Source organism: Ovis aries, chromosome 9 (assembly GCF_016772045.2).
Source record: "Ovis aries strain OAR_USU_Benz2616 breed Rambouillet chromosome 9, ARS-UI_Ramb_v3.0, whole genome shotgun sequence".
Lineage (NCBI taxonomy): Eukaryota > Metazoa > Chordata > Mammalia > Artiodactyla > Bovidae > Ovis > Ovis aries.
This window is the reverse complement of record NC_056062.1, coordinates 4,584,641-4,608,770: the sequence shown is the minus strand read 5'-3', so window position 1 is coordinate 4,608,770 and position 24,130 is coordinate 4,584,641. Positions and strand designations below refer to the sequence as shown.

Sequence of the window (24,130 nt, the reverse complement as noted above, 5' to 3'; positions counted from 1 at the left end):
GTTGCCACTGCTTTCTCCAGGGGACCTTCCCAACCCAAGGATCAAACCAGGGTCTCCTGCACTGCAGGTGGTCTCTTGCATTACAGGCATTCTTTACCAACTGAGCCACCAGGAAAGCTGTGTGTGTGTGTGTGTGTGTGTGTGTGTATGTATTTTTTTTTCTCACATTTAACACCAGCGAATTTTGAATGCATTTTATGAACACAGGCAAGGCAGAAGTCGTGGCACAGCGGTCATTATCCAGATATTCACAAATTCAGTCATAGCTGGTTATATTACAATTACTTCTCTAGTAGAGTTACATGCATTTGTGGTACAACTACTGAGTTAAACTGCCACTTACAATGTCTTATAAGATAGTACTCTGATTTGACATTAAAGGAAAAAGTTCATGTGTAAGGAAACACAGAACAAAAGAGCAAGCAGTGAAGCCAAACTTTACTGGAACAATTATGATTCCACATTTCCTCGCAATGCAATAGTCAGAGGCTTTCTAAGCTCAAGAAAGGAAGGTACCCGAAGTAGAAGACATTTTTGTATTTTGCTCCTTAGGTTACAAGGGAAGAAACAATAATGAAACAAAAACAGCTTAAATTTACACAGTGGGTGTGTCAGCAGCTTCAAAGACATTCCAAAAAACAAGCTGAGAACTCAATAAAAGCTATCTCATCAATTCTCTTGACAGCATAAAAGACACTCTATAGTGAAACATGGACATGAACAGTCAACCCAAAAAAGTGACTGAGAAGACATGTTCCAAATGTGAAGTTTTAGGAATATCTTTACAACTTATTTCACATATATTTGCCTTATCTTGCATGAAGAAGATTGATCTGATTTTTTAAGCATGTAAGGCTGAAACACTTCTGTCACTGATATAAAACAAACATCATAAATGATGAGACAGCATGGCAGGGACCTTTCCCTTACAGTGGCACCAACTGAGCCATCAGGGGGCACACAAGAGAGGCGCATCGCACAATCAGGCCAGAGACTCGGGGAGGCACACTGCCACAGGAAGGCTGAACAACTGAACATTTAAAGCATAGTTCTGTCTTCAAAGGTTATTGAGAACCACTGCTTTAATTCTATGTTAAAATCCTTAATTTATCACTCTAATTTTCTCCAGTATTCTTGCCTGGAAAATCCCATGGACAGAGAAGCCTGGAGGTCTAATAGTCCATGGTGGCACAAAAAGAGTCAGACATGACTTAGCGACTAAACAACAACACTATTGTCTTTAATCCATTAGTTTCATTTATAGTAAATTTACACAGGTGGTGCTAGTGGTAAAGAACCCACCTGCCAAAGCACGAGACACAAGAGACACAAGTTCGATCCCTGAATCAGGAAGATCCCCTGGAGGAGGAAATGGCAACTCACTCCAGTATTCTTGCCTAGAGAATCCCATGGACAGAGGAGCCTGGTGGACGACAGTCCATAGGGTCATAAAAGGGTCGGACACAACTGAGCAACTAAGCACAGCACATTTAGGATAAATACATATATATATACATATGTATATACATAATTCATAAACTCCTTGAAGACATGTTCTTTTTTTTTTTTTACTGGTAAGTGTATATAATTACAAGGGCTTTCTAGGTGGCACAATGGTAAAGAGCCTGCCTACCAATGCAGGAGATGGAAGAGACGCAGGTTCGATCCCTGGCTCAGGAAGATCCCGTGGGGGTGGGGGGCATGGCAACTCACTCCAGTATTCTTTCTTGAAGAATCCCATGGACACAGGAGCCTATGGTGGGCTACATTTTATTGGGTCACAAAGAGTCAGATATAACTTAAAGGACTTAGCATGCATGTACATAATAAAAAGTTCAGTAGTCTCTGCATTTACAGGCATTTCAGTGGTCCGTATGATACATTTTATATGAAAACAGCATTATTCAACATTTCCCCACTTGGTGGCACCAAAAAATTAAAATGTCTGCATAAATAATTGTGCCTAGAGGTTTGGGTTTTTTTTTTTTAATTTAAAAAGTAGCAGATTCTCTTTCAATTTATGTTGAAAACACTACATAAGATAACATGTCGTCTGACGTTCTTCTAAAATTGAGTGCCCAATTATTTGGCTATTCCTTTAGATGTGGTACACTGGATATTATCTTGGTAAAATTTAAATAATCAACTAGTATCTGAACTAAACAACAATGTGTACCGAAGAAATTCACACTCAACTGACATATATACTACAAAAGCTTCTACAGTTTCAATACTAATAGCTACAGATTCTAGAACAGACATGATTTTACCTTTAATAATTAATTTCTTGTACTCAGAGGCAAGGGCTTCCCTAGAGGTGCAGCAGTCAAGAATTGCCCTGCAATGCAGGAGACACAAATCAATCTATGGGTCAAGCAGATCCCCTGGAGAAGGAAATGGTAACCCACTTCCAGTGTTGGAAAATCCCATGGACAGAGGAGCCTGGCACGCTATAGTCCATGGGGTCGCAAGGAGTCGGATATGACTGAAATGACTCAGTACACACGCACAAGTATATCTTAACCAAGCCAGTGTGATCCTTATACCTGATTTGATGGCATACCTAATTTTCAGTATCCATTTCAATATAAAATATATGAGTTTGAAATATTTACCTTAACAATAATATTATTCCTATAGGGAAGCTCTCTTTCAAAGAGTTTTAATCATTTCCCGTATTTTCCCCACTTCCATTCATCAGTTCCACAGCTTAATTCAGACCCACCAAAGCAACACTGTTACAATGTTCAGTTCAGTTCAGTCACCCAGTTGTGTCCAACTCTTTGCAACCCATGAATCGCATGCAGCACGCCAGGCCTCCCAGTCCATCACCAACTCCCGGAGTTCACTCAAACTCATGTCCATCGAGTCAGTGATGCCATCCAGCCATCTCATCCTCTGTCGTCCCCTTTTCCTCCTGCCCCCAATCCCTCCCAGCATCACAGTCTTTTCCAATAGTCAACTCTTTGCATGAGATGGCCAAAGTACTAGAGTTTCAGCTTTAGCATCATTCCTTCCAAAGAAATGCCAGGGCTGATCTCCTTTAGAATGGACTGGTTGGATCTCCTTGTAGTCCAAGGGACTCTCAGGAGTCTTCTCCAACACCGCAGTTCAAAAGCATCAATTTTTCAGTGCTCAGCTTTCTTCACAGTCCAACTCTCAAATCCACAATGTTAGTTAGAACCTATTACTTTTCCATTTAGAAACTTTCAGTGGCTTCTCATCTCAGTCGGAATAAACTCCAAAATCCCAGGCACAGCCCACAGGGCGCGCAGAGCTGCCCTCTGGCCATCTCCCTGGGTACTCACTGCCTTCCCCAACTGCACCTGTTGGGCTGGCCGCACCTCCCGCTCCAGTCAGAGCACAGCCTGGTGCCCTCCCCAGGAGCCTGCACTGCCCTCCCCGCACAGCTCTGTGCATCTACCTCAATCCAATCTCTGCTCAGATCAGAGAAGCTACTTCCAGCCCTCACTGCCATCTGCATGCTGTATCTTCACAGCATCCGCCTCTTGACTGTCGGAAAACAATTCTCCGTGGGTCTCTCACTTCTGCACATCTTGCAAACCAGGTACTCATTGCCCTTTTTTTCCTGCACAATCTTTTCAAGAATGTTTGTGCAGCAAGGGGCCTGGGAGACAAAGACAGTATTTTCCTCTGAAGCAAGGGCAGGCACATCTCCGGGCCATTGGAAAGATTCAGCTCCCCTGCACCCTGAGGTCCCTGCTCTGTGACAGTCCCACTGGGTGCTCTTCACGTGTCCCTGTGAGGGTCAGGACTCAGGAAACTCGTGCAGGACAATGTGGTCCCATGGCTGCTGCCCCTGATGGGAAACAGAAAGATCTTCGTCCCCAAGCAGTCCTGCCTCTCCGACCAACACTCATGGAACTGGAGCAGTCAGGGAAAGCCGCAGAGCCTTCTTGGTTCCTGACGAACATCCCGCTTGTTGGTTTCCTCTTTTTCTGATCATTTCTCTTGACTCATCTTTCACTAACTGCTGCATCCTCATTTCCCTACAGTTTTCAAAGCATTTTACAAAAAGTATCATTTGATGTGGACCTTCAAAAATCCTTAAGAGATCATTTTTTATTCTCATCTAATGGGGAAGACATTGACCCACAAAGGGTAACAGGCAAACCCATGATCAGCGTAACAGATCAGTCACAGATCAGCAAATAGAGTCCAGGTCTAACCCTATTATGTTATTAACTTGTGAATGTTTTCTAAAAGACAATTCTCCTGCTGTATATATATTGTGTCAGAAGGGAGGTTAATTACCCACTGATATCTTCCTTGTGTAGTAAACATGAAAAAAGCAAATATGGCAATGAATAAGAAAACTGAGTACTCAAATAAGCACCTGAAAGATACTAAAATACACATATTTCAGACTTCTTTTATTACACATTATGACACTTGAATGATTATCTAACACAACTAGATTCTGCTATCTAATAGCCCATTTATGTTTCAAGGAAGACATTGGAACAATCCTCAAAATGTTTTCTTTGTAACCAGTATTTTCCATCTTTGCAACTTCATTAATCTGAAAAAGGTTCTATACAGTTTAAAGCTTCCTGCACAGCTTTTTTTTGGGATGCATGCAAGAAGCATTTTTATCAGCTTTTCCTCTATAATTTGAGCAAAAAAACTGAAAAAGCTCTCTGTATACAAGTTAGTCAGGCTATTATAATTCATTCCCAGAGAGACTGAAGACAAGACTGAGAGTATAAGATTAGATTCTTTATACTAGAGAAATAACAAGTTATGAAAAATACCTGACACTAAAAGCTCTATCCCCAAATGGGCTTTCCCAGTGGCTCAGCAGTGAAAGAAACCTCCCTGCAATACAGGAGATGTGGGTTAGATCCCTAAGTCGGGAAGATCCCCTGGAGGAGGAAATGAGAACCCACTCCTATATTCTTTCCAGGAAAAACGGATGGACAAAGGAGCCTGGCGGTCTACAATCTGTCCAGGGCTGCAAAGAGTCGGACACACTGAGCAACTGAGCACACACACGTGCATGCATGCTAAGTCACTTCAGGTGAGTCCAACTCTGCGACCCCAGGGACTGCAGCCTGCCATACTCCTCTGTCCATGGGCTTCTCCAGGCAAAAATACTGCCGTGTCGGTTGTGCTGGAGTGGGCTGCCGTGCCCTCTTCCAGGGGATCTTCCCTACCCAGGGATTGAACCCCCATCTCTTACGTCTCCTGCACTGGCGGGTGGGTTCTTTACTGCTAGCACCATACCCAAGTAGGAAAAATCTACTTGATCCATAACAGACACTGATCTATGGTTCACAGTTCTAATATGCTTATCAATCACTGAATCGATTATTGCATAGTATATAACCACTTCAAGGTTCACAACTTATAAAATTTATTTCTAAATTTCTAATACTAAATTTCACAAATACAGATAAGTAATTAAAAATGTATCCTCTTCTCAAGAAAAATGAAGAAAGTACTAAATATTAAAGAGGAAAACAGAGCTAAGCTGAATATATTAATAAGGCAAAAACTGCTTCATAAAGTGATTCTTTAATTTTAACTCAATTATCACCATTACACTTACTGTGTAGATTATAGCTGCCAACATTCCAAGCAAGGTCAGAGAACTAATGGAAAATGACAAGGCAGCTAAACCGTCTGCAAAGAAAGAAAAACAATGTTAAAAATGTATAGCTATTCAAATGTTTATATTTAAGAAATCTATATAAATATAAAAATTGGGTTTCTCACATGCTCCAAAGGAATAAACACCAAATGCATTATCCCATTCTTGAAGTGCTAACTTCAAATGGAAAAGTTCTAAAATAGTTCTTCATAAATGGAATTCTTAAAGATCTTTCAGAGTAAGACTTTTTTTTCCCCTCACACCTCTTAAAATTAAAGGAAATCACTGCCTAATTATTGAGCCTAAAAAGAAATCAGCAGAATATTAGATGCTCAAAAGTTGGCCAAAAAATTCCCTAGTCTTTCTCAATGGCAGACCTTGAGAAATAACATGATAGGAATGTCACTGTCCTTGACCCTTTCTTCCTCTTCTGCTCAATCTCAAACTCCTAGTTTCTTTGTTATTAACTTTCAAGTAAGTTTGAAAAATATAGCTTATACCTAAAATCATAAAGAGTTTATTTCCCTCTTCAACTTGAAAGGAGCTAGCATTCTCCCTTAGGGGGAAAAAACACAAACAAATAGAAAATTCTTTCAAAGATAATACGAAAATAGAAATACTATGCTGCTGCTGCTCCTGCTGCTAAGTCACTTCAGTCGTGTCTGACTCTGTGCGACCCCATAGACGGCAGCCCACCAGGCTCCCCTGTCCCTGGGATTCTCCAGGCAAGAACACTGGAATGGGCTGCCATTTCCTTCTCCAATGCATGAAAGTGAAAAGTGAAAGTGAAGTCGCTCAGTTGTGTCGGACTCTTAGCGACCCAATGGACTGCAGCCTTCCAGGCTCCTCCATCCATGGGATTTTCCAGGCAAGAGTACTGGAGTGGGGTGCCATTGCCTTTGCTGGAAATGCTATGCTATCAAGTTATATTTAAGAAACCTCTTAAAGGAAGGGGCTTCCCTGGTGGCTCAGACAGTGAAGAGTCTGCCCACAATGAAGGAGACGCTGGTTCGATCCCTGGGTCAGGAAAATCACCTGGAAAAGGAAATGGCAACCCATTCCAGTCTTCTTGCCTGGAAAATCCCATGGGTGGAGAAGTTTGGTGGGCTACAGTCTATGGAGTCACACAGTCAGAGACAACTGAGACACTAACACTTTCACTTTCACTTTCAAGGAAGACCAAAGAGTGGGTTGTGAGAGTGACACTTTCAAATAAACATGCCAGGTAATGCAATGAAGTACTATGCAAATCTGAATATCCTTAAATATTAAGAACATTAATATGTACATATTCTTAAACATTCTAATATTATTAAATATTACTCTAATATTCAAATTAGAATAATACTAATTGTTCTAGCTTTAATACAGTTTCTACTAGACCAGTATTGACCTAATTTAAATGCAGGTCCTGTGGAACCAAATATAATTATTAAATTAGTTCATTTTATCAATATCAACTAACAATAAAAATTAGAATGACCTACCTTATTAAAACTAACATCTTAGTTTTAAAATACAATACTTAGGGAGAACATATTACTGACAAGCTCAGAAACTGTGTGAGGCAGATTTTTAAGCCTCAGTTTTTTAAACTGTAATACATTTTACCAAATCAAAGACACTGATGCCGTTACTTTTTTGATCTTACTAGAAGTATCAAGAAAAAGTATTCATACAACTAGGAGAGGCCTGGCATTTGGTTAATAGCAATTTTAAGGTATTTTCACTTATAAAATGCATCAAAAAATCAGAGATATAAAAACATGTAAAAATATGCATCTTAGAACTGATAAAGAGGAGTGTTCTGCTAAGATATCTGGCCAATCAAAAACGTTAATATTACTAACAGTGATAAATGAAATGTACTCTAAAATATAGTGTTTAAGATTTGACATTTTTTAAATGGTAATTAAGACTAAAGAGATTACATCAAGTAATTATATAGGTAGCAATGCTACCTGCAGAACAATAATGCTACCTGTATAATTACCGATTCAAGTTATGTGTGTTATGTGTTAGTCACTCACTCGTGTTCGACTCTTTGCGACCCCACAGACTGTAGCCTGCCGGGCTCCTCTGTCCATGGAGTTCTTTAGGCAAGAATATTGGGAAGGCCATTCCCTTCTCCAGAGGATCTTCCCAACCAGGGAAGGGTCTCCTGCATCGCAGGCAGATTCTTTACTGTCTGGGCCACCAGGGATTCAAGTTATACTAGCATTCAAAGACCAGCAAAACTTAAAGAGAAAAATGTTCAGGGCAAAAAGGTAGCTACTCAAGAGACCTGAAAGAGTTAACTGCTGGAAAAGAAGCAATTTATTTCTTAGCAACAGACTCAGAGGCGTAAATCCTGACATGCAGTATCATTAGATGCCAGGCCTGCTACTGTCTTCTTGCTGGTATCAGCAAGATGTTAATGGACCACAATTTACAAGATGAAATCTTAAGTGGAAAGCAAGAAAATTAAGAAGTTGTACAGCAAAGACTTTAAGACTTAGTTTAATCGTCATTTAATTCTGTACCTAGGTAAAGAGAAAGAAGTGCTGATCAAAGAATGTACAGTACCATAAAAAGAATAAATATAAAAGCAGTAAGAATTTTCCACATTTATAAATTTTCTAGGTTTCTTTGAAAATAAAGTTACTATGTTCAAATGTACATGAAATTTTGAATAGCAAAATACCCATTCTTATTTGATAGCAGTTTCTAATACTAACTATATTTTTTAATGATAAAAAACTTTCTTAAACTGACTTCCTAAACCTGCTTTCTCTCCCCCTCTAAAAATGTAGGCTATGCTGATTAAGGCAAGGAAAGCTTTTGGAAAAGGAACTTCCAAATGTTTTGGTGAGATAAATTTATAATAAAGTATCATTTCATCCACATAAAACCTCTGTAATTGGGGAATTCTCTGGTGGTCCAGCAACTAGGACTCTGTGCTTCCACTGCAGGGGACACAGGCAAACAGAGCAAAAAAAAAAAAAAAAAAAAACCTCTCCAATTTATATTCCACAAAAAATTACCTAATCAGGATCAAAGAGCAACATAAGGTTCTTTCAGTTTAAAGATAAAAACCAGTATCTAGCATATTTAACATATTACTCTATATTATCCTAAGTGAATTGAAGACCACACAGAAATTATAAAACCTTTACTGCTAAAATACTTTGAAGATCACCTTTTCTTTTCAACATGGTACTTTTATAAAGAAGTCAAGAGATTGGCTATATAACAGCTAGATGGATTCCTCATCTGCCTAGCATCCTTTAAACCATGAGTTAAGAGAATTACGAAGTTAAATTCTTAGCAGTGTAAAAACAGACACCTTCCAAAGACAGTCACAAGTATCATGAAATATGAATTACTATGGACTATTTTTTTAAAGAATACTTACGACTACTTCCAAGTTCTTCAAACAGGAACTTCACCTTTTCCCACTGTGTAGAATTTTTGTTATCAGGAAGATTCAATGGAACGAAAGCACTACAAAGGAGGAAGTAACTCTGCTTAATGGCTTTAAAGACAAAAGGTTGAATAAAAGGAAATGACCTGAAACTCCATTTCTAGTAATTTTTTTAAGGTAAGGTCAACGTTCCCCCTCAAAGAATTAGCAAATCCAATCTGCACCATGTACAGAGGGGTGTGAGAAATTTCTCATCCACACATTTAATATATCACACATTTATTTTCATGATTTAGTTTCTATATTCAGTATAATTAGTTTCCTTTGTAATCCTATGTATTTTATTTTTTGCATTTAAAGCTATTTTGTCCACAGCACAAAAAGGTTAAGAATCTCTTGTTAAATCAGAATAGAAGTCATGCTTTCAGTATATTTAAATGTATAAAAAAGAACAGAAAGAAAAGACACTAGAATTAACAGCAAATATCTCATTGTGGAACTAGGGTGATGTTTACTTCCTCAGTATTTCTCTGGGTATTTCAAGATTCTATCTAAAATATATAATGAAGTAGTTTCATTTACTTTTTAATCTACAACTGAAAAAAAGAGACAAAAAAAGAAAAGCACTTCATAATCTAGCTCAGAAACAAAACAAGAGACTAAAAAGCTGAGCACCCCCTTTAGACTGTGCATGTGAACTCTACCTCCTATCCAACATAATCTTAACTGCAAGCCAAGTGGTAAGATCTATTTTTTTGTAAAGGGGTAATACTGAATGAGTTCAGCAATATATTAAGATAGTCATTCTGATAATGCATGCAAGTAAAACAAAGTAATTACTCTAATTAAAAAAATTTTTAGACCATTGCTTGCAGGCAGATTCTTTACCAGCTGAGCTACAAGGGAACCCCAATACTGGAGTGGGTAGCCTATCCCTTCTCCAGCAGACCTTCCCGACCCAGGAATCGAACTGGGGTCTCCTGCATTGCAGGTGGATTCGTTACCAACTGAACTATCAGGGAAGCCCTTACTTGGTAAAACCGATACTTTTTATCCTTATAAAAAGATGAATCAGCAGACACAGCACAAGGTTATTTAAATTTCTATTTGCACTGACATCAATTTACTACACTCATCTCAATCTTTGAGACTTATTTCTCACTACTTTTACAGAGAAAATTGATTATCCATAAGGAAAGAGCAATACATGTAAAAAATTCATTGTTTGTTTCCCTGGTTATAAAATAAAAAACAATTAAATAAAACCATTAAGATGGAATCAAAAAATAAAGAACAGCTTATGCATAATATACTTCTATAACAACATTAACTTATATATTAGCACTTGAATAAAAATATAAATCAAGCCAGAAAATCTATATAACATTCTTCTATTTTATTCGGATGCAGTTTTTTCAGAGATATATATTTATATGGAAAAAATTGTACATGTATATTTTTGAAAAGTATACTTTGAAATTCTTAGTTGGAATACAGGGAAAAATTCTGTGTTGCACAAAATACCATCTCCAGTACTATTAAGACAGAAATATGTATTACAAATATCCAAAAACAGCATTCCTACTTAGAATATTCAGTATCTATATCAGTTTTATGTAACCAAAGGTTCTGTCCAGTGGGAAAAGAAAGTAATTAACTCTTGCTCTTGACACTTTCATGTTAAAGCTGCTGAATAGGGCTCTTAAACAATTTAAATATTTAGAGAAACTTGACGTGCCCAAAAACAACAATCTTAAATGACCCAAACTATTGTCAGAATGACTTCAGGAAGACACTTACTCTGAAACAACCAGCAGAGCACTAACATTCCAGCACTATTATCTTAGGTAGAACTAGAGCGAGCAGCTAAAGCATAAACCCTAAGCAGGTTCATCAACCGCCTTGCCACCAGGACCATGTAATCCAAAAAGACATAAAATATCTTCTCGTAAACTAAGAGCAACATAAGCAGAATCCAAGGGTTATAACTAAATATGTCTATATGTCATGGGCGATAATATTCAAAACATTTAACAATGAATCTTGAGCTTCCCTGGTGGCTCAGATGGTAAAGAATCTGCCTGCAATGCAGGAGACCCAGGTTTGATCCCTGGGTTGGAAGATCCCCTGGAGAAGGGTATGGCTACCCACTCCAATATTCTTGACTGGAGAATTCCATAGACAGAGAAGCCTGACGGGCTAGTCTGTGGGATGGCAAACAGTAAGACATGACTGAGAGACTTTCACTCACTTCCCATGGCAAAGGCATTCACAAGGCAATATATGCTGCCCTTGGTTCTGAAGACCCTGCTGAACCAGGATTTACCCTCTGACTGGGCCAAGGGTGCGGTAACTCAGGAGTAGCTGCTGACTTACGTGGAAACATCTCAACCTTTTAACAACCAGAAGGGGTCAAGCCATGTTCACCAGACAAATATCAGCCCCTCAGACAAAAACCTAGACAGAGATCTGCCGCACAAGCATCTCCTGACAGATGCAGAGGCCACTTTAGCAGGAAGAGCACAGAATATAGACACACAGGAAGAGCACAGAATATAGACACATTTGCTCTGATGGGGAGGCATTTACTGACAGTTATATGCCTATCAGGCATTTACTGAATGGTGGTGATACTAAAGAAACCCAAAGTGTAATGAGATTTGTGTGGTTGAAAGCTACAGATATTCTTAACCTCAGTCTATCTCTCTCTCAAAAAAAAAAAAAAAAAAAATCGATCCAGCAAACTGTTTGTATCTATTCTTTACTCAAACTCTTTTCCCATTTAGGTTACTATGGAATGTTGAGCCAAGTTCACTGTGCTGTACAGCAGGTCCCTGTTGGTTATCTATTTTAAATATAGTCGTGTATACACTAACTGAATCAATTTGCTGTAAACCTACAACACATCATTCTTAATCAACTATAAAGAAATGAATACAGAGAACCTCAACTTTCAAAGACACTCAATACAAGATCAAGCTAAGAACTGAAATCCTCATAAGATTATAAATGTTCTTTCTGCTCTTAACAACAGTAAAACTGCTTAGAAAAAATCTTCAACACCCAATCTGAGTGAATTAGCTTAATACAGATTATCTCTTCAGGAAGGGACAAAGGAAAGGCTAATGAATTTCAGTAGATATGAAACCGAAATCAGGAATTTAGCAAAACTGAAAATAAGATTTTTACCTCCTATACTCAATCACCAAGTCACATTTATCTTCCAAATTGCCTACCTGTTTGTTCCTCCCTGCTCTCTGTAACTACTCCAGCTCAGACTCTCACCTCCCACCTGAACGACGACAGTGGTAGTTAACTGACTGATCTTCCTACCCACCGTTTGTGTCTCACTGACCAACTCCCAAATGCCCCTTTCCATGCATCCTTCAGTGTTGCAAAAAATTCACACGTATTTGCTTTCATGGATGCAAACACCAGTATATCCACACCTGCACTGCCTTTCAATTGCTCAGCAGGATAAAACTCAATGTCTTAAGCACTGTATGTAAGATCCGGAGCCCAGCTATGTGGCTAAGCTCATGGTCTGTCCCTTGCCAACACAAACACCTGAAATGCCATCTTACAATTTTTTCTTCTTTCGTACTGAAGGATCAAGAAGAGATGGAAGGAATACATGGAAGAACTGTACAAAAAAGATCTTAATGAACTGGATAACGATGATGGTGTGGTCAGTCAGCCAGAGCCAGACATTCTGGAGCATGAAGTCAAGCAGGCCTTAGGAAACTCTGCTCTTAATAAACATAGTGGATGCAATGGAATTCCAGTAGAACTATTCAAAACCCTAAAGGATGAAATTGCTTTTAAAAAGTGCTGCACTCAATATGTCAGCAAATCTGGAAGACCCAGCGGTGGTCACAGGACAGAAGGGTAGCACCAAAGAATGTTCTAACCATTGGACAATTGCACTCCTCTCCCATGCTAGTAAGGTCATGCTTAAAATCTTGCATACCAGGCTTCAGCATTATATGAACCAAGAACTCCCAGACATCCAAGCTGGGTTTAGAAAAGGCAGAGGAACCAGAGATTAAAACTGCCAACATTTGCTGGATCATAAAGAAAGCAAGGGAATTCCAGAAAAACATCTACCTGTTTCATTGACTACTCTAAAGTCTTTGACTGTGTGGATCATAACAAAATGTGGAAAGCTTTTACAGATGGGAATACCAGACCATCTTACCTGTCTCCTGAGAAATCTGTATGCAGGTCAAGAAGCAACAGTTTGAACCCTGAATGGAAAAACTGATTGGTTCAGGACTGAGAAAGGAGTACCACAAGGCTGTCGGCTGTCACCCTGTTTATTTAACCTACATGCTGAGAACATCATGAGAGATGCCGGGCCGGATGAGTCATAAGCTGGAATCAAGATAGGCAGGAGAAACATCAACAACCTCAGACATGTGGATGATACCACTCTAATGGCAGAAAGCAAAGAGGAACTAAAGAACATCTTGATGAGGGTGAAGGAGGAGAGTGAAAGAGCCAGCTTAAAACTAAATATTACAAAAACTAAGATCATGGCATCTGGCCCCATTACTTCATGACAAACAGAACGGGAAAAGGTTGAAGCAGTGACAGATTTCCTCTTCTTGTGCTCCAAAGTCAGTGGATGGTGACTGCAGCCTTGAAATCAGAAAATGACTGCTTCTTGGCAGGAAAGCTATGATAAACCTAGACAGTGTGCTGAAAAGCAGAGATATTATTTTGCCAACAAAGGTCTATATAATCAAGACTGTGGTCTTCCCAGTGGTGATGTACAGATGTGAGAATTGGGCCATAAAGAAGGCAGAACACCGAAGAATTGATGCCTTTGAACTGTGGAGCTGGAGAAGACTCCTGAGAGTACCTTGGACTGCAAGGAGATCAAACCAGTCAACCTTAAGGGAAACTAACCCTGAATACTCATTGGAAGGACTGATGCTGAAGCTGAAGCTCCAGTATTTTGGTCACCTGATGGAACAGCCAACTCATTGGAAAAGTCCCTGATGCTGGGAAAAATCTGAGGGCAGAAGGAGAAGAGGGCATCAGAGGATGAGATGGCTGGATGGCATCATGCAATGGACATGAACTTGGGCAAACTTCAGGAAATGGTGAGGGACAGGGAGCCCTGGCATGCTACAGGGTCGCAAAGAGTCAGACACAACTGGAGACTGGACAACAACAACTGGGGGACAGAGGATTTAAGTTCACATTCCACTTTTTATATCATTCTTTAACTATTCCATGCTAACTTCAGTTTCTCAGTCACCATATGGAATAGACTCAATTGTGTCCCGTCCCCCTCAAATTACTATGTTGAAGTGCCAAGTCCCCATGTGAATGGTACCTGGATACAAGGTCCCAAGGGTGACTCTCTGACCTGATGGGACTGATGTCCTTGTAGGGAGAAGAACAGACACCAGAGCTCGCGGGTGGCCAGCAGAGAGGAAAAGCCGTAGGAAGACACAGTGAGAAGGCGGCCATCTGGAAGCCAAGGAGAGAGCTCCCACCAGACACCAAACCTGCTGACACTAATTTTAGACTCTCAGCCTCCGGAACTATAAGAAGTAGGTGTCCACTGTTGAAGCTAGCAAGCCTGTTGTATTCTGTTAAGACAGCTCAAGTAGGTGGCTAAGTGGTAAACAATCCACCTGCTAAAGCAGGAGATGTAGAAGACATGGGTTCAGACTCTGGGTCAGGAAAATCCTCTGGAGAAGGACATGGCAGCCCACTTCAGTATTCTTGGCTGGAAACTTCCATGGACAGAGGAGCCTGGTGTGCTATAGCCCATGGGACTGAAAAGAGCTGGACACAACTCTGCAGGCATGTACATTACTCCCAGCCCAAGTAGACTGATACAGATTTTGGCACTATGAAGCAGGTGTCTACTTTGTAACAAATACCTAAACATGTGCATGTGATTTTGGAGCTCAGTGATGGGGAAAGACCTAAAGACACTGGAGGTTGCATGCCAGAGAAAGTCTAAACTGCCCTGAACGGACTACTGATAAAAACGTGGATGTTAAAGGCAATTCTGGTGAGAACTCAGGAAGAAAAGAGCGTTTTAGAGAAAGCCTCTATCATCTTAGAGAAGACATACAAGCTGTGAGAATGCTGTTAGAAATATGGACACAAAGGGTCATTCTGAGGAAATCTCAGCTAGAAATGAAGAATATGTTAATGGAAACTGAAAGAAAGGAGATCATTATTAGAAAGTGACGAAGAGCTTGGCTGAATAGTTTTATAGTGCTTTATGGATGGCAGAACTACTCGTAAGAGATAAGACTGGATATTTAGCTGTGGAAAATTCTAAGCAAAGTGCTGGAAGGAGCAGGTTGGTTTCTCCATACCATTTATAGTAAAATGCAAGAGAGAGAGAGATAAGCAAAAAGGAACCATCCTTTTGAAAACACTGAGAAGGCACCTTCTAAGAGCTTGGCTGAACAATCAGTTGTCAAGGAGATTAGTACGGGTGGAAACCATCGATTTAATCAGCTGTCTCACAGAAGACAGGAATAGACAGGGTGACACCAGCAGAGACCCAGTCAACCTGAACTAAGGTAAGGGAGCACAGATGAAACACAGTAAGGGAAGGCTCTGAGACTCGAGATTCGTCAGGATGGGGTCACAGAGTTATTTAGCAGAGAATATGTTTTCATCCTTCAAGAAAGACCCCAAAGGCACTTCAGTCACCATCAGGGCTGCCGCTCCTACTAGACTAGAGGGCAAAGCTGCTTCCTCCTTAATTTCAGAAGACAGGGTCCTCTGCTCAGTTTAGCTGCTAGGGAGCTGATGCAGAGTCAAGGGGGCAGGACCAACACCCAGAATCAGGGGGTGGGGCAGGGCAGGGCTGCAGAGGGCCGGGGCAGTGACCCATCCCTCGGTGGGCCTGGAGGGCAAAGCACCCATCAAAGATGATTATTCCTGTGCCTTAAGGTCTAAGGGACTCTGCCTTGCTAGGTTCTGAACTGGTTTGGCACATTCACATTTCCTTTCTGGTGTCTCCCTTTAGGATGGAAATGCCTGTCCTGTGCCTGTCCCACCACTGTGTCTGGAAGCACATAACCTGTCCTGTTGCACAGGTTCACTGCTGGGCAAGGGTTCCAACCAGGATGAGATGAGTCTTCAGGTCTCACCTACACCTGATCTAGATAACATTCAGATGAGACCCAAGACTCAGATTCCATGCTGGGTTAAGACTTTGGGGCCTTGCTGGGATGAGGTAAGTGCATTTTGCATGTGAGAAAAACATGGATTTTGGGGAAGGCAAAGAACAGAGTGCTGTAGACTGACTTTGTCCCCACAAAATCGATGCTGAAGCCTCAATCACCAACAGGATGGTATGTGGATACAGCGCCTATAGGGAGGTTCAGTCAGTTCAGTTCAGAGGTTCAGTCCTGTCTGACTCTTTGCGACCCCAAGGACTGCAGCACGCCAGGCTTCCCTGTCCAGCACCAACACCCAGGGCTTGCTCACACTCAAGTCCATCGAGTCAGTGATGCCATCCAACAATCTCATCCACTGTCGTTCCCTCCTCCTCCTGCCCTCAATCTTTCCCAGCATCAGGGTCTTTTTCAATGAAGACAGTTCTTTGCATCAGGTGGCCAAAGTATTGGAGTTTCAGCTTCAGCAGCAGTCCTTCCAATGCATATTCAGGGTTGATTTCCCTTAGGATTGACTGGTTGGATGTCCCTGCAGTCCAAGGGACTCTCAAGAGTCTTCTCCAACACCACAGTTCAAAAGCATCAGTTCTTTGACTATCAGTTTTCTTTAGGGTCCAACTCTCACAATCATACATGACTAATGGAAAAACCACAGCTTTGACTAGATGGACCTTTGTCAGCAAACCAATGTCTAGGGCTTCCCTGGTGGCTCAGAGGTTAAAGCGTCTGCCTGCAATGCGGGAGACCTGGGTTCGATCCCTGGGTCGGGAAGATCCCCTGGAGAAGGAAATGGCAACCCACTCCAGTATTCTTGCCTGGAGAATCCCATGGACGGAGGATCCTGGTAGGCTACAGTCCACAGGGTCACAAAGAGTTGGACATGACTGAGTGACTTCATTTTTTTTTTTTTTTAACATTCTTTGGCATTGCCTTTCTTTGGGATAGGAATGAAAACTGACCTTTTCCAGTCCTGTGGCCACTGATGAGTTTTCCAACTTTGTTGGCATATTGAGTGCAACACTTTCATAGCATCGTCTTTCAGGATTTGAAATAGCTCAACTGGAATTCCATCACCTCCACTTGCTTTGTTACTAGTGATGCTTCCTAAGGCCCCCTTGACATCAGACTCCAGGATGTCTGGCTCTAGGTGAGTGATCACACCATCGTGATTATCTTGGTCGTGAAGATCTTTTTTGTACAGTTCTTCTGTGTATTCTTGCCACCTCTATCTTAATATCTTCTGCTTCTGTTAGGTCCATATTGTTTCTGTCCTTTATTGAGCCCATCTTTGCATGAAATGTTCCCTTGGTATCCCTAACTTTCTTGAAGAAATCTCTGGTCTTTCCCATTCTATTGTTTTCCTCTATTTCTTTGCATTAATTGCTGAGGAAGGCTTTCTTCTCTCTCCTTGCTACTCTTCGGAACTCTGCATTGAGATGTGTATATCTTTCCCTTTCTCCTTTGCTTTTCGCTTCTCTTCTTTTCACAGCTATCTGTAAGGCCTCCTCAGACAACCATTTTGCCTTTTTGCATTTTTCTTGAGGATGGTCTTGATCATCGTCTCCTGTACAATGTCACGAACCTCCATCCATAGTTCTTCAGGAACTCTGTCTATCAGGTCTAATCCCTTGAATCTATTTCTCACTTCCACCATATAATCATAAGGGATTTGATTTAGGTCATGCCTAAATGGTCTAGTAGTTTTCCCTACTTTCTTCAATTTAAGTCTGAATTTGGCAATAACGATTCATGATCTGAGCCACAGTCAGCTCCCAGTCTTGTTTTGGCTGACTGTACAGACCTTCTCCATCTTTGGCTGTGAAGAATATAATCAATCTGATTTCAGTGTTGACCGTCTGGTGATGTCCATGTGTAGAGTCACCTCTTGTGTCGTTGGAAGAGGGTGTTTGCTATGACCAGTGCATAGAGAGGTAACTAAAGTTAAATGAGGTCATATACTGGGACCCTAGCCAATGGGCATGATGTCCCTTGAGAAGAGGAAGAGTCCCTGGAGACACGCTACCCCGTGAAGCACAGGAAAGACCATGTGAGGGCCCCATGGGAAGGAGACTACTATCATCTCCGAGCGGCCTCATCAGAAACCAAACTTGCCTGCACCCTGATCATGACCTCAGGGTCTAGAACTGCAAGAAAATAAAACGCCTGCTGTTCACAGCCGTGTGAGCAGACTAGTACAGGTAACCCTGACACAGTGTGTGGGATTGGTGGTGCCAACCCTCTAGGCGATCACAACTTGAGTCTGACTTACACTCGTCCTCAGATAGGTGTTCCCTCCACACTCACAATCCTCAGCACCCCAGTTCCACATCCACTTATTAACCAACCTCACAGGACTGCAGGGCTGGCGACTGCAGAAACCCATGTGTAAGTGGACCACACAGCTCAAATCCATTCAAGGGCAAACTGTGCATTACAGCTGCTATCCACCAGTTTCCTTTATGTAGTCTGCTGACCAATTTCCACTTCACCAAACTCTGATTCAAAGATTAATTCCTTTTATGTCTTACCTGATTCTGTAAAGCAGAATTTGCTACCTCACCATCAGCCTCTGGCATCGGTCTCTTATCAGAGTCCTTAAACACAGTAACTCAAGTATCTATTTGCAGCTCTTTGCACGTGAACTGTGAGGAGAGTTCACAACCCTCCATCTTTTTTCCTAAGACTGCACAACCCACAAGGGCTCCAATGGTGTTAGCTGCATGATCTGCTTAAACCTAGACCACATTTTGGCCAAAAAATTACCTACTGTTTTATCAAAAACAAGTTTATCACTTAACAAAAACTAGAGCGTGTCACCTTCAAGAGTTTCAGGAAATGCAGCCCATCACTTACCCTAATGCCCCTCCCGCAGACACACACAAGGTAAGGAGATAATAGGACAGCACTGTGTCCTCCAGTCACAGGCTTCTGGCCGGTGAACTAGAGGAGCCCACGCCCTCCCCGCACATCAGGGGCCTCAGCAGATGTCCCACCGCAGACATGCAGGAGAAAACAAGAGCCCGTCAGAGAGGGACACTTTCATTTGCCCCCAAACCAGTGCACCGGCCTGGAACTCCTTCCACTCGCATCCCTCTTAGACACAAGGAGGAAACGCCCTTGCCTGCACCGCCATCACAGCTGCCTGCTATCTGAGAGCTCTGCACACCCTTCCTTCTCACTTGCTACTCACCTGCCAATCAAGGCTTTCAGTGTAAGCACAAAAGGGTTCCAGGCCTGAGAAAGGAGGGAGGCAGCACAGCGAGTAGTGTGTGGCAATCATCTACCTCACTTCCCACATGTCACAAAGGACAAAGCTCTAGTTCTCACTGCATGTTGCTACTGAAGAAGAAACTATTGAGTTTCCTATGGCCTGACCTGGTGGCCTACTCCACATCCTTCCTGAAGGCTAAGACTGCCCATGAACCATGTGAGCTCGTGAGGCTCCCTCAGCAAACCTGCTCCTCCTCCAGATCTGCCTGTGGATGACAGGGTCACCCTTCCCGTGGAGTAAAGAACCTGGCCTTGCCCAAAGCGAGGTCTGAATTTTGCCCACGATTCTGGAATGTCATCCAGGTCATACCCAACAGGGCATCTGTTTTCAGGACAGGGGCTGGCCATACCCAGCTTCACGTGATAGGCCAGAAAGACCATCATGCAATTCAGCATGGAGGTGAGATGACCATGCAGGCAATTACAGGCTATCAGTCATTCAGACGTGCTGCAATAAAAACGCCACGCGAGCTTCCCTTGTGGGAAATACAAGCAGCCCTCCAGCATTTTGAAAGTTCACTTTATGCCATTTCACTTTTCTGAAAGAACTACATTAGTACCTATTTTCACTAGGTCAAAGAAATCTGAAAAGGAAACTGTCAATTGTATGAAGAAAGGCAAAAGGCAAAGACAACATCAGAGTTGGTTTTGGAGTCTGTTTTCAGAGGCAGTACGCACCCTGAGCAGAGAGTGACACCACCCAGTTCTTCCCCAGGAACCACACTCAGTGTCTCAGCATCCAGCCACCACAACCCTGACCTGGGTCTGTGGGCATCTGTGCTCTATCTGGTTTATTTTGTGCCTCTGTGAGCAAGGTGGGTCCTCAGGGAATTGTTCACTCCCTTTACGCCATTTCAGTTTAGGAAAGGTTTCCGAGCAACCCTCTAGTTTGGGACGGTGGGGAATCTGTACTCCACATGTGTTGTCACACACGGAAGCCAGAGGACAACAGTCACCTCACATCTGGAATCTTCCCAGACTCTGTCCTATGCATCTCTCAAGAGGCTGATTTTAATCTGTCTTCTTTACCTGTAATAAATGGTAAGTGAAGTGAAGTCACTCAGTCGTGTCTGACTCTTTGTGACCCCATGGACTGTAGCCTATCAGGCTCCTCCGCACATGGGATTTCCTAGGTAAGATTACTGGAGTGGGGTGCCATTTCCTTCTCCAGTTATCTTCCCAACCCACGGATCGAATCTGGGTCTCCTGCATTGCGGGCAGACACTTCACGTTCTGAGCCACCAGGGAAGTCCTTGGTAACCATGGATATAATTGCTTTCAGTGAGTTCTGTGAATCCTTCTAGAGAATTACCATAGCTGAGGGTAGTTTTAGGAGCCCTGAAACAGCTTGCGGTTGATTTCAGAGGTGAGAGGAGTGCTCCTTGAAGTCTGCAGTTGGGCTAAGTCCAGGCGCATCTATCTTCCTTTCCTCCTCATCTCATACCCCCCATGCCTGCCCTGTGAGAAACCCCTGCCAGCTCTCTCTCCAAACCACAGGCAGGATCTCCTCACTGCTGCAACCATCCTGTCTGGGTGACTGCAAGAGCTCCTAACAGACATCAAGTTTCTAGCCTGACCACCACAAAGTCAACTCTCAATACACCATCCAGGAATCTGCAGAATGTCAGATCATGTCACTCCATGAGCAAATGCCCTCAGCAACTCCCCGCTCCCTGAGGACGAATGTCACAATGCTGCCAATGCCCCCAAGCCCTGCTCAGGCAGCTCTGACCCCTCCTCTGCACTGTGGCTGGCCCCAGCCCATCCACTCCGCTTGGCTCTGAAGGCACCAGAGGCACTCCTGCCCCGGGCTCACCTACCTTTCCTCTGGGTAGAGAACTCTGCGCTGCCCTCCCCTCACACACACGCACAGCTGGGCTCCCTACCTCCTCCAAGGGTCTCCTCATCCTGCCTTCTTGGGTCACCCCCCCAACACGGCCTAGTCTTTCTTTCTCTGCTCTCCTAACCCCCTGCAAAGAACCAATAAACTGCAGAAGACACTTCAGAATCTGTTTTGTCTGGGAAAGATATCCTGGCTACTATGAAGATTTGTGATTTCACTGATGGTTCTCAGTCATGTTCGAAATAAGGAGCTAGCTAACTACTGAGGGCTCATGTGTGTAAATAAAGTTTCACTGGCACTCGGTCATGCCCTTTGGTTTATGCACTGTCTGTGACTTACTGTAGAGCTATAGGAGGAGAGCTGAGCACTGCTACATGGACTACCTGGTCCACTAACCTGAAATACTATCCACTCTTTAAGAAAAGTTTGCTGATCTCTATTCTAGGTAATTTAGATTTACAGATAAGGGACCCCCAACTCTGACAAAGCAATTTCACATAACTAGATCTGGCTTGACTTAGAAAGCCAAAAACGGCTTTAAAAATGTATTTAAGAGCTAAAATAAATAACAAAACCACTAGAACACATCCTTTCAACAAGTGGAAAATACAGGGCCTCCTCCAGCTGACATGGAAAAGGTCACATCTCTTCCAACAGTGACAATAACTCAGGAACAAGTTGATAAGGGCTCACAGGGTCCAGTATGCAAAGAGGATTACACAGGTGAGAAAGAAGTCCAACAGTTACCCTGAAACCACGACACTGACAGTAGTTATATTGTGTTGTGGTTAGAACTGCATGATGCATGACCTGTATGTAGGAAGAGCTTAAATGGCGAGGACTCAACTCAGCAAACAGAGCTCTGGGGCTTCTGCAAACAACAGATTTAGCAGTGACAGACAGCTACATGACTTTCTGTAGACGGACTTTACGAAACTAAAGACCAACTCTGAGCCAGGGCTATGGGAGACTTCTTATCATAGCTGTGAACTGTATCACAGGTGGATTTAAGAATCACTTAAGAAACCCCAACCCATAATATTAATTCACTAAGTGTTTTTCCTCTCTAAATTTAATGCTAGTATCTACAGATGGAATTGTATCTACAACCCGGTGCCTCTTACTCCTGAATTCAGAGTGATAATTTTGAAAGTGTGAAATTTGATTACGTGGGTTTCCCCTGCCAGAATGGAACTGGTTCCTTCAAGTCTTCCTAGGGTCCTGCTACCTGTCATGTTACCCCGTGATGGACGTTTTCACCTTTCTCCGACCTCCACCCTGTCATCAGTGTACCTTGTAGTAAACACAGTGGAGCCAGAGTCCTAAAGTCCTGCTGATATAAAGTCCTTCTGTTCTAATCATACTAAAGCATCTCTCTTGGCCACATCAGCCATGGAGTGAGGTCACATTAATTTAGGAGTCTGAGACCAATGACTTTGCTTTTTCTTAAATCTTTAGAGAGCAAATAAAGCAAAATTACAGTGGGAAGGAGAAAGTGGTTTCTCATGGTACTCTTTGGTTTTTTTTTCACTTTTATTTTTAAAGACTACTTCACAAGATGCAGCTTCTGCAGAAACCAACATGACAAATGACATGTCTTAGGAGTCTTACGTTGGTAGGAATCTGATTCTGGTTCCTTTTCGGGAATGAGTTGGGCAGCATACAGGCACAAAAAGACAGAAGTTTGAAATCTTCGGTTCTAAGGTTTTTTTAATTGATTCCCAACTCACTGTTTATCCTGGGGATCTTAAAATAATTTCCCTCACAGAAATTATTTCATTACTGCTTCTACAGCAACTGCATGCTTTTTATAATCATTGGTCTTCAGGAACTGAGATTCTATGCTGTCTCACTTCAATTTTTAAAGCCCATTTATCATCTCTGAAACCTTTCTGTTTGCTTGGTTCTGGCTGTACTTGGAGTCATACTGATTCCTGTGATCACGCCCACAACTTGACCTAGAGAGGCAGGCCTTCTTTTTTTAGCCTTACAGTGTTCCATGTACACGCACATGCTCTTTGGCACACCTAGGTGTTTGTGTGTATGTGTTAGTTGCTCAGTCATGTCCGACTCTTTGCAACCCCATATACTGTAGCCCACCAGTCTCCCCTGTCCATGGGATTCTCCAGGCAAGGATACTGGAGCGGGTTGCCATTCCCCTTCTCCACAGGATCTTCCCAACCCACGGATCGAACCAGGGTCTCCCACATTGCAGGGAGATTCTTCACCGTCTGAGCCACCAGGAAAGACTATTAAGTGTTTACAGTTGAATAAATGAAGAAGCTTAAGAATGCTGCTGAAAAAAAAAATCAAGATCTATTTTAGCAATGATAAATGTCTACCATTAACAGGGATAAATGTTTTCCAAAATGAGATTTTTTAATGTATTAAAAAATATAAAAAACTTACTGATGTAAGTTTATAAAAATGTATGGAAAAAGAATTAAGAAAGAACTCATTAGAAATTCCCTGGCGGTCCAATGATTAGGATTCCATGCTCTCACTGCTGAGGGCCTGGGTTCAATCCCTGATCAAGGTACTAAAATGCCACAAGCTGCCCAGCACGGCCAAGGAAGGGAGGAAAAGAGAGACTGAAGGAGCGAAGCAGGAAGAATAAAAAAAGAGAGACAGAGAAAGAGAAACAGAAAGGACTTGTTGACAAAGATTATTTCAAAGTTTTAAAGACTGACGCGTCAAATCTGAAAAGAGGTACACACAAGGATTTTTCATTAGTGTTGTTTACAAAAATGCAAAAACTGCAAACATAAATGTCCAAGTAGCCACCACTAGAAGACCAGCCAAATAAATTGTTATATCCTAAGAAGGGAATGCAGTACACA

At 42.1% G+C, this 24,130-nt stretch overlaps 1 protein-coding gene across 1 annotated transcript in view; it reads right to left on the bottom strand.

Moving 5' to 3' along the window:
- LMBRD1 (LMBR1 domain containing 1) overlaps nucleotides 1–24,130 on the bottom strand; it is a 144,223-nt gene that overhangs the window by 57,880 nt on the left and 62,213 nt on the right. Inside the window, exons 6-7 of the mRNA XM_015097695.3 lie at nucleotides 9,009–9,097; nucleotides 5,573–5,646 (exon numbers count right to left, since the gene is read on the bottom strand). Of these exons, the coding sequence (XP_014953181.2) occupies nucleotides 5,573–5,646; nucleotides 9,009–9,097 (163 nt within the window). The remainder of the gene's footprint in view (nucleotides 1–5,572; nucleotides 5,647–9,008; nucleotides 9,098–24,130) is intronic.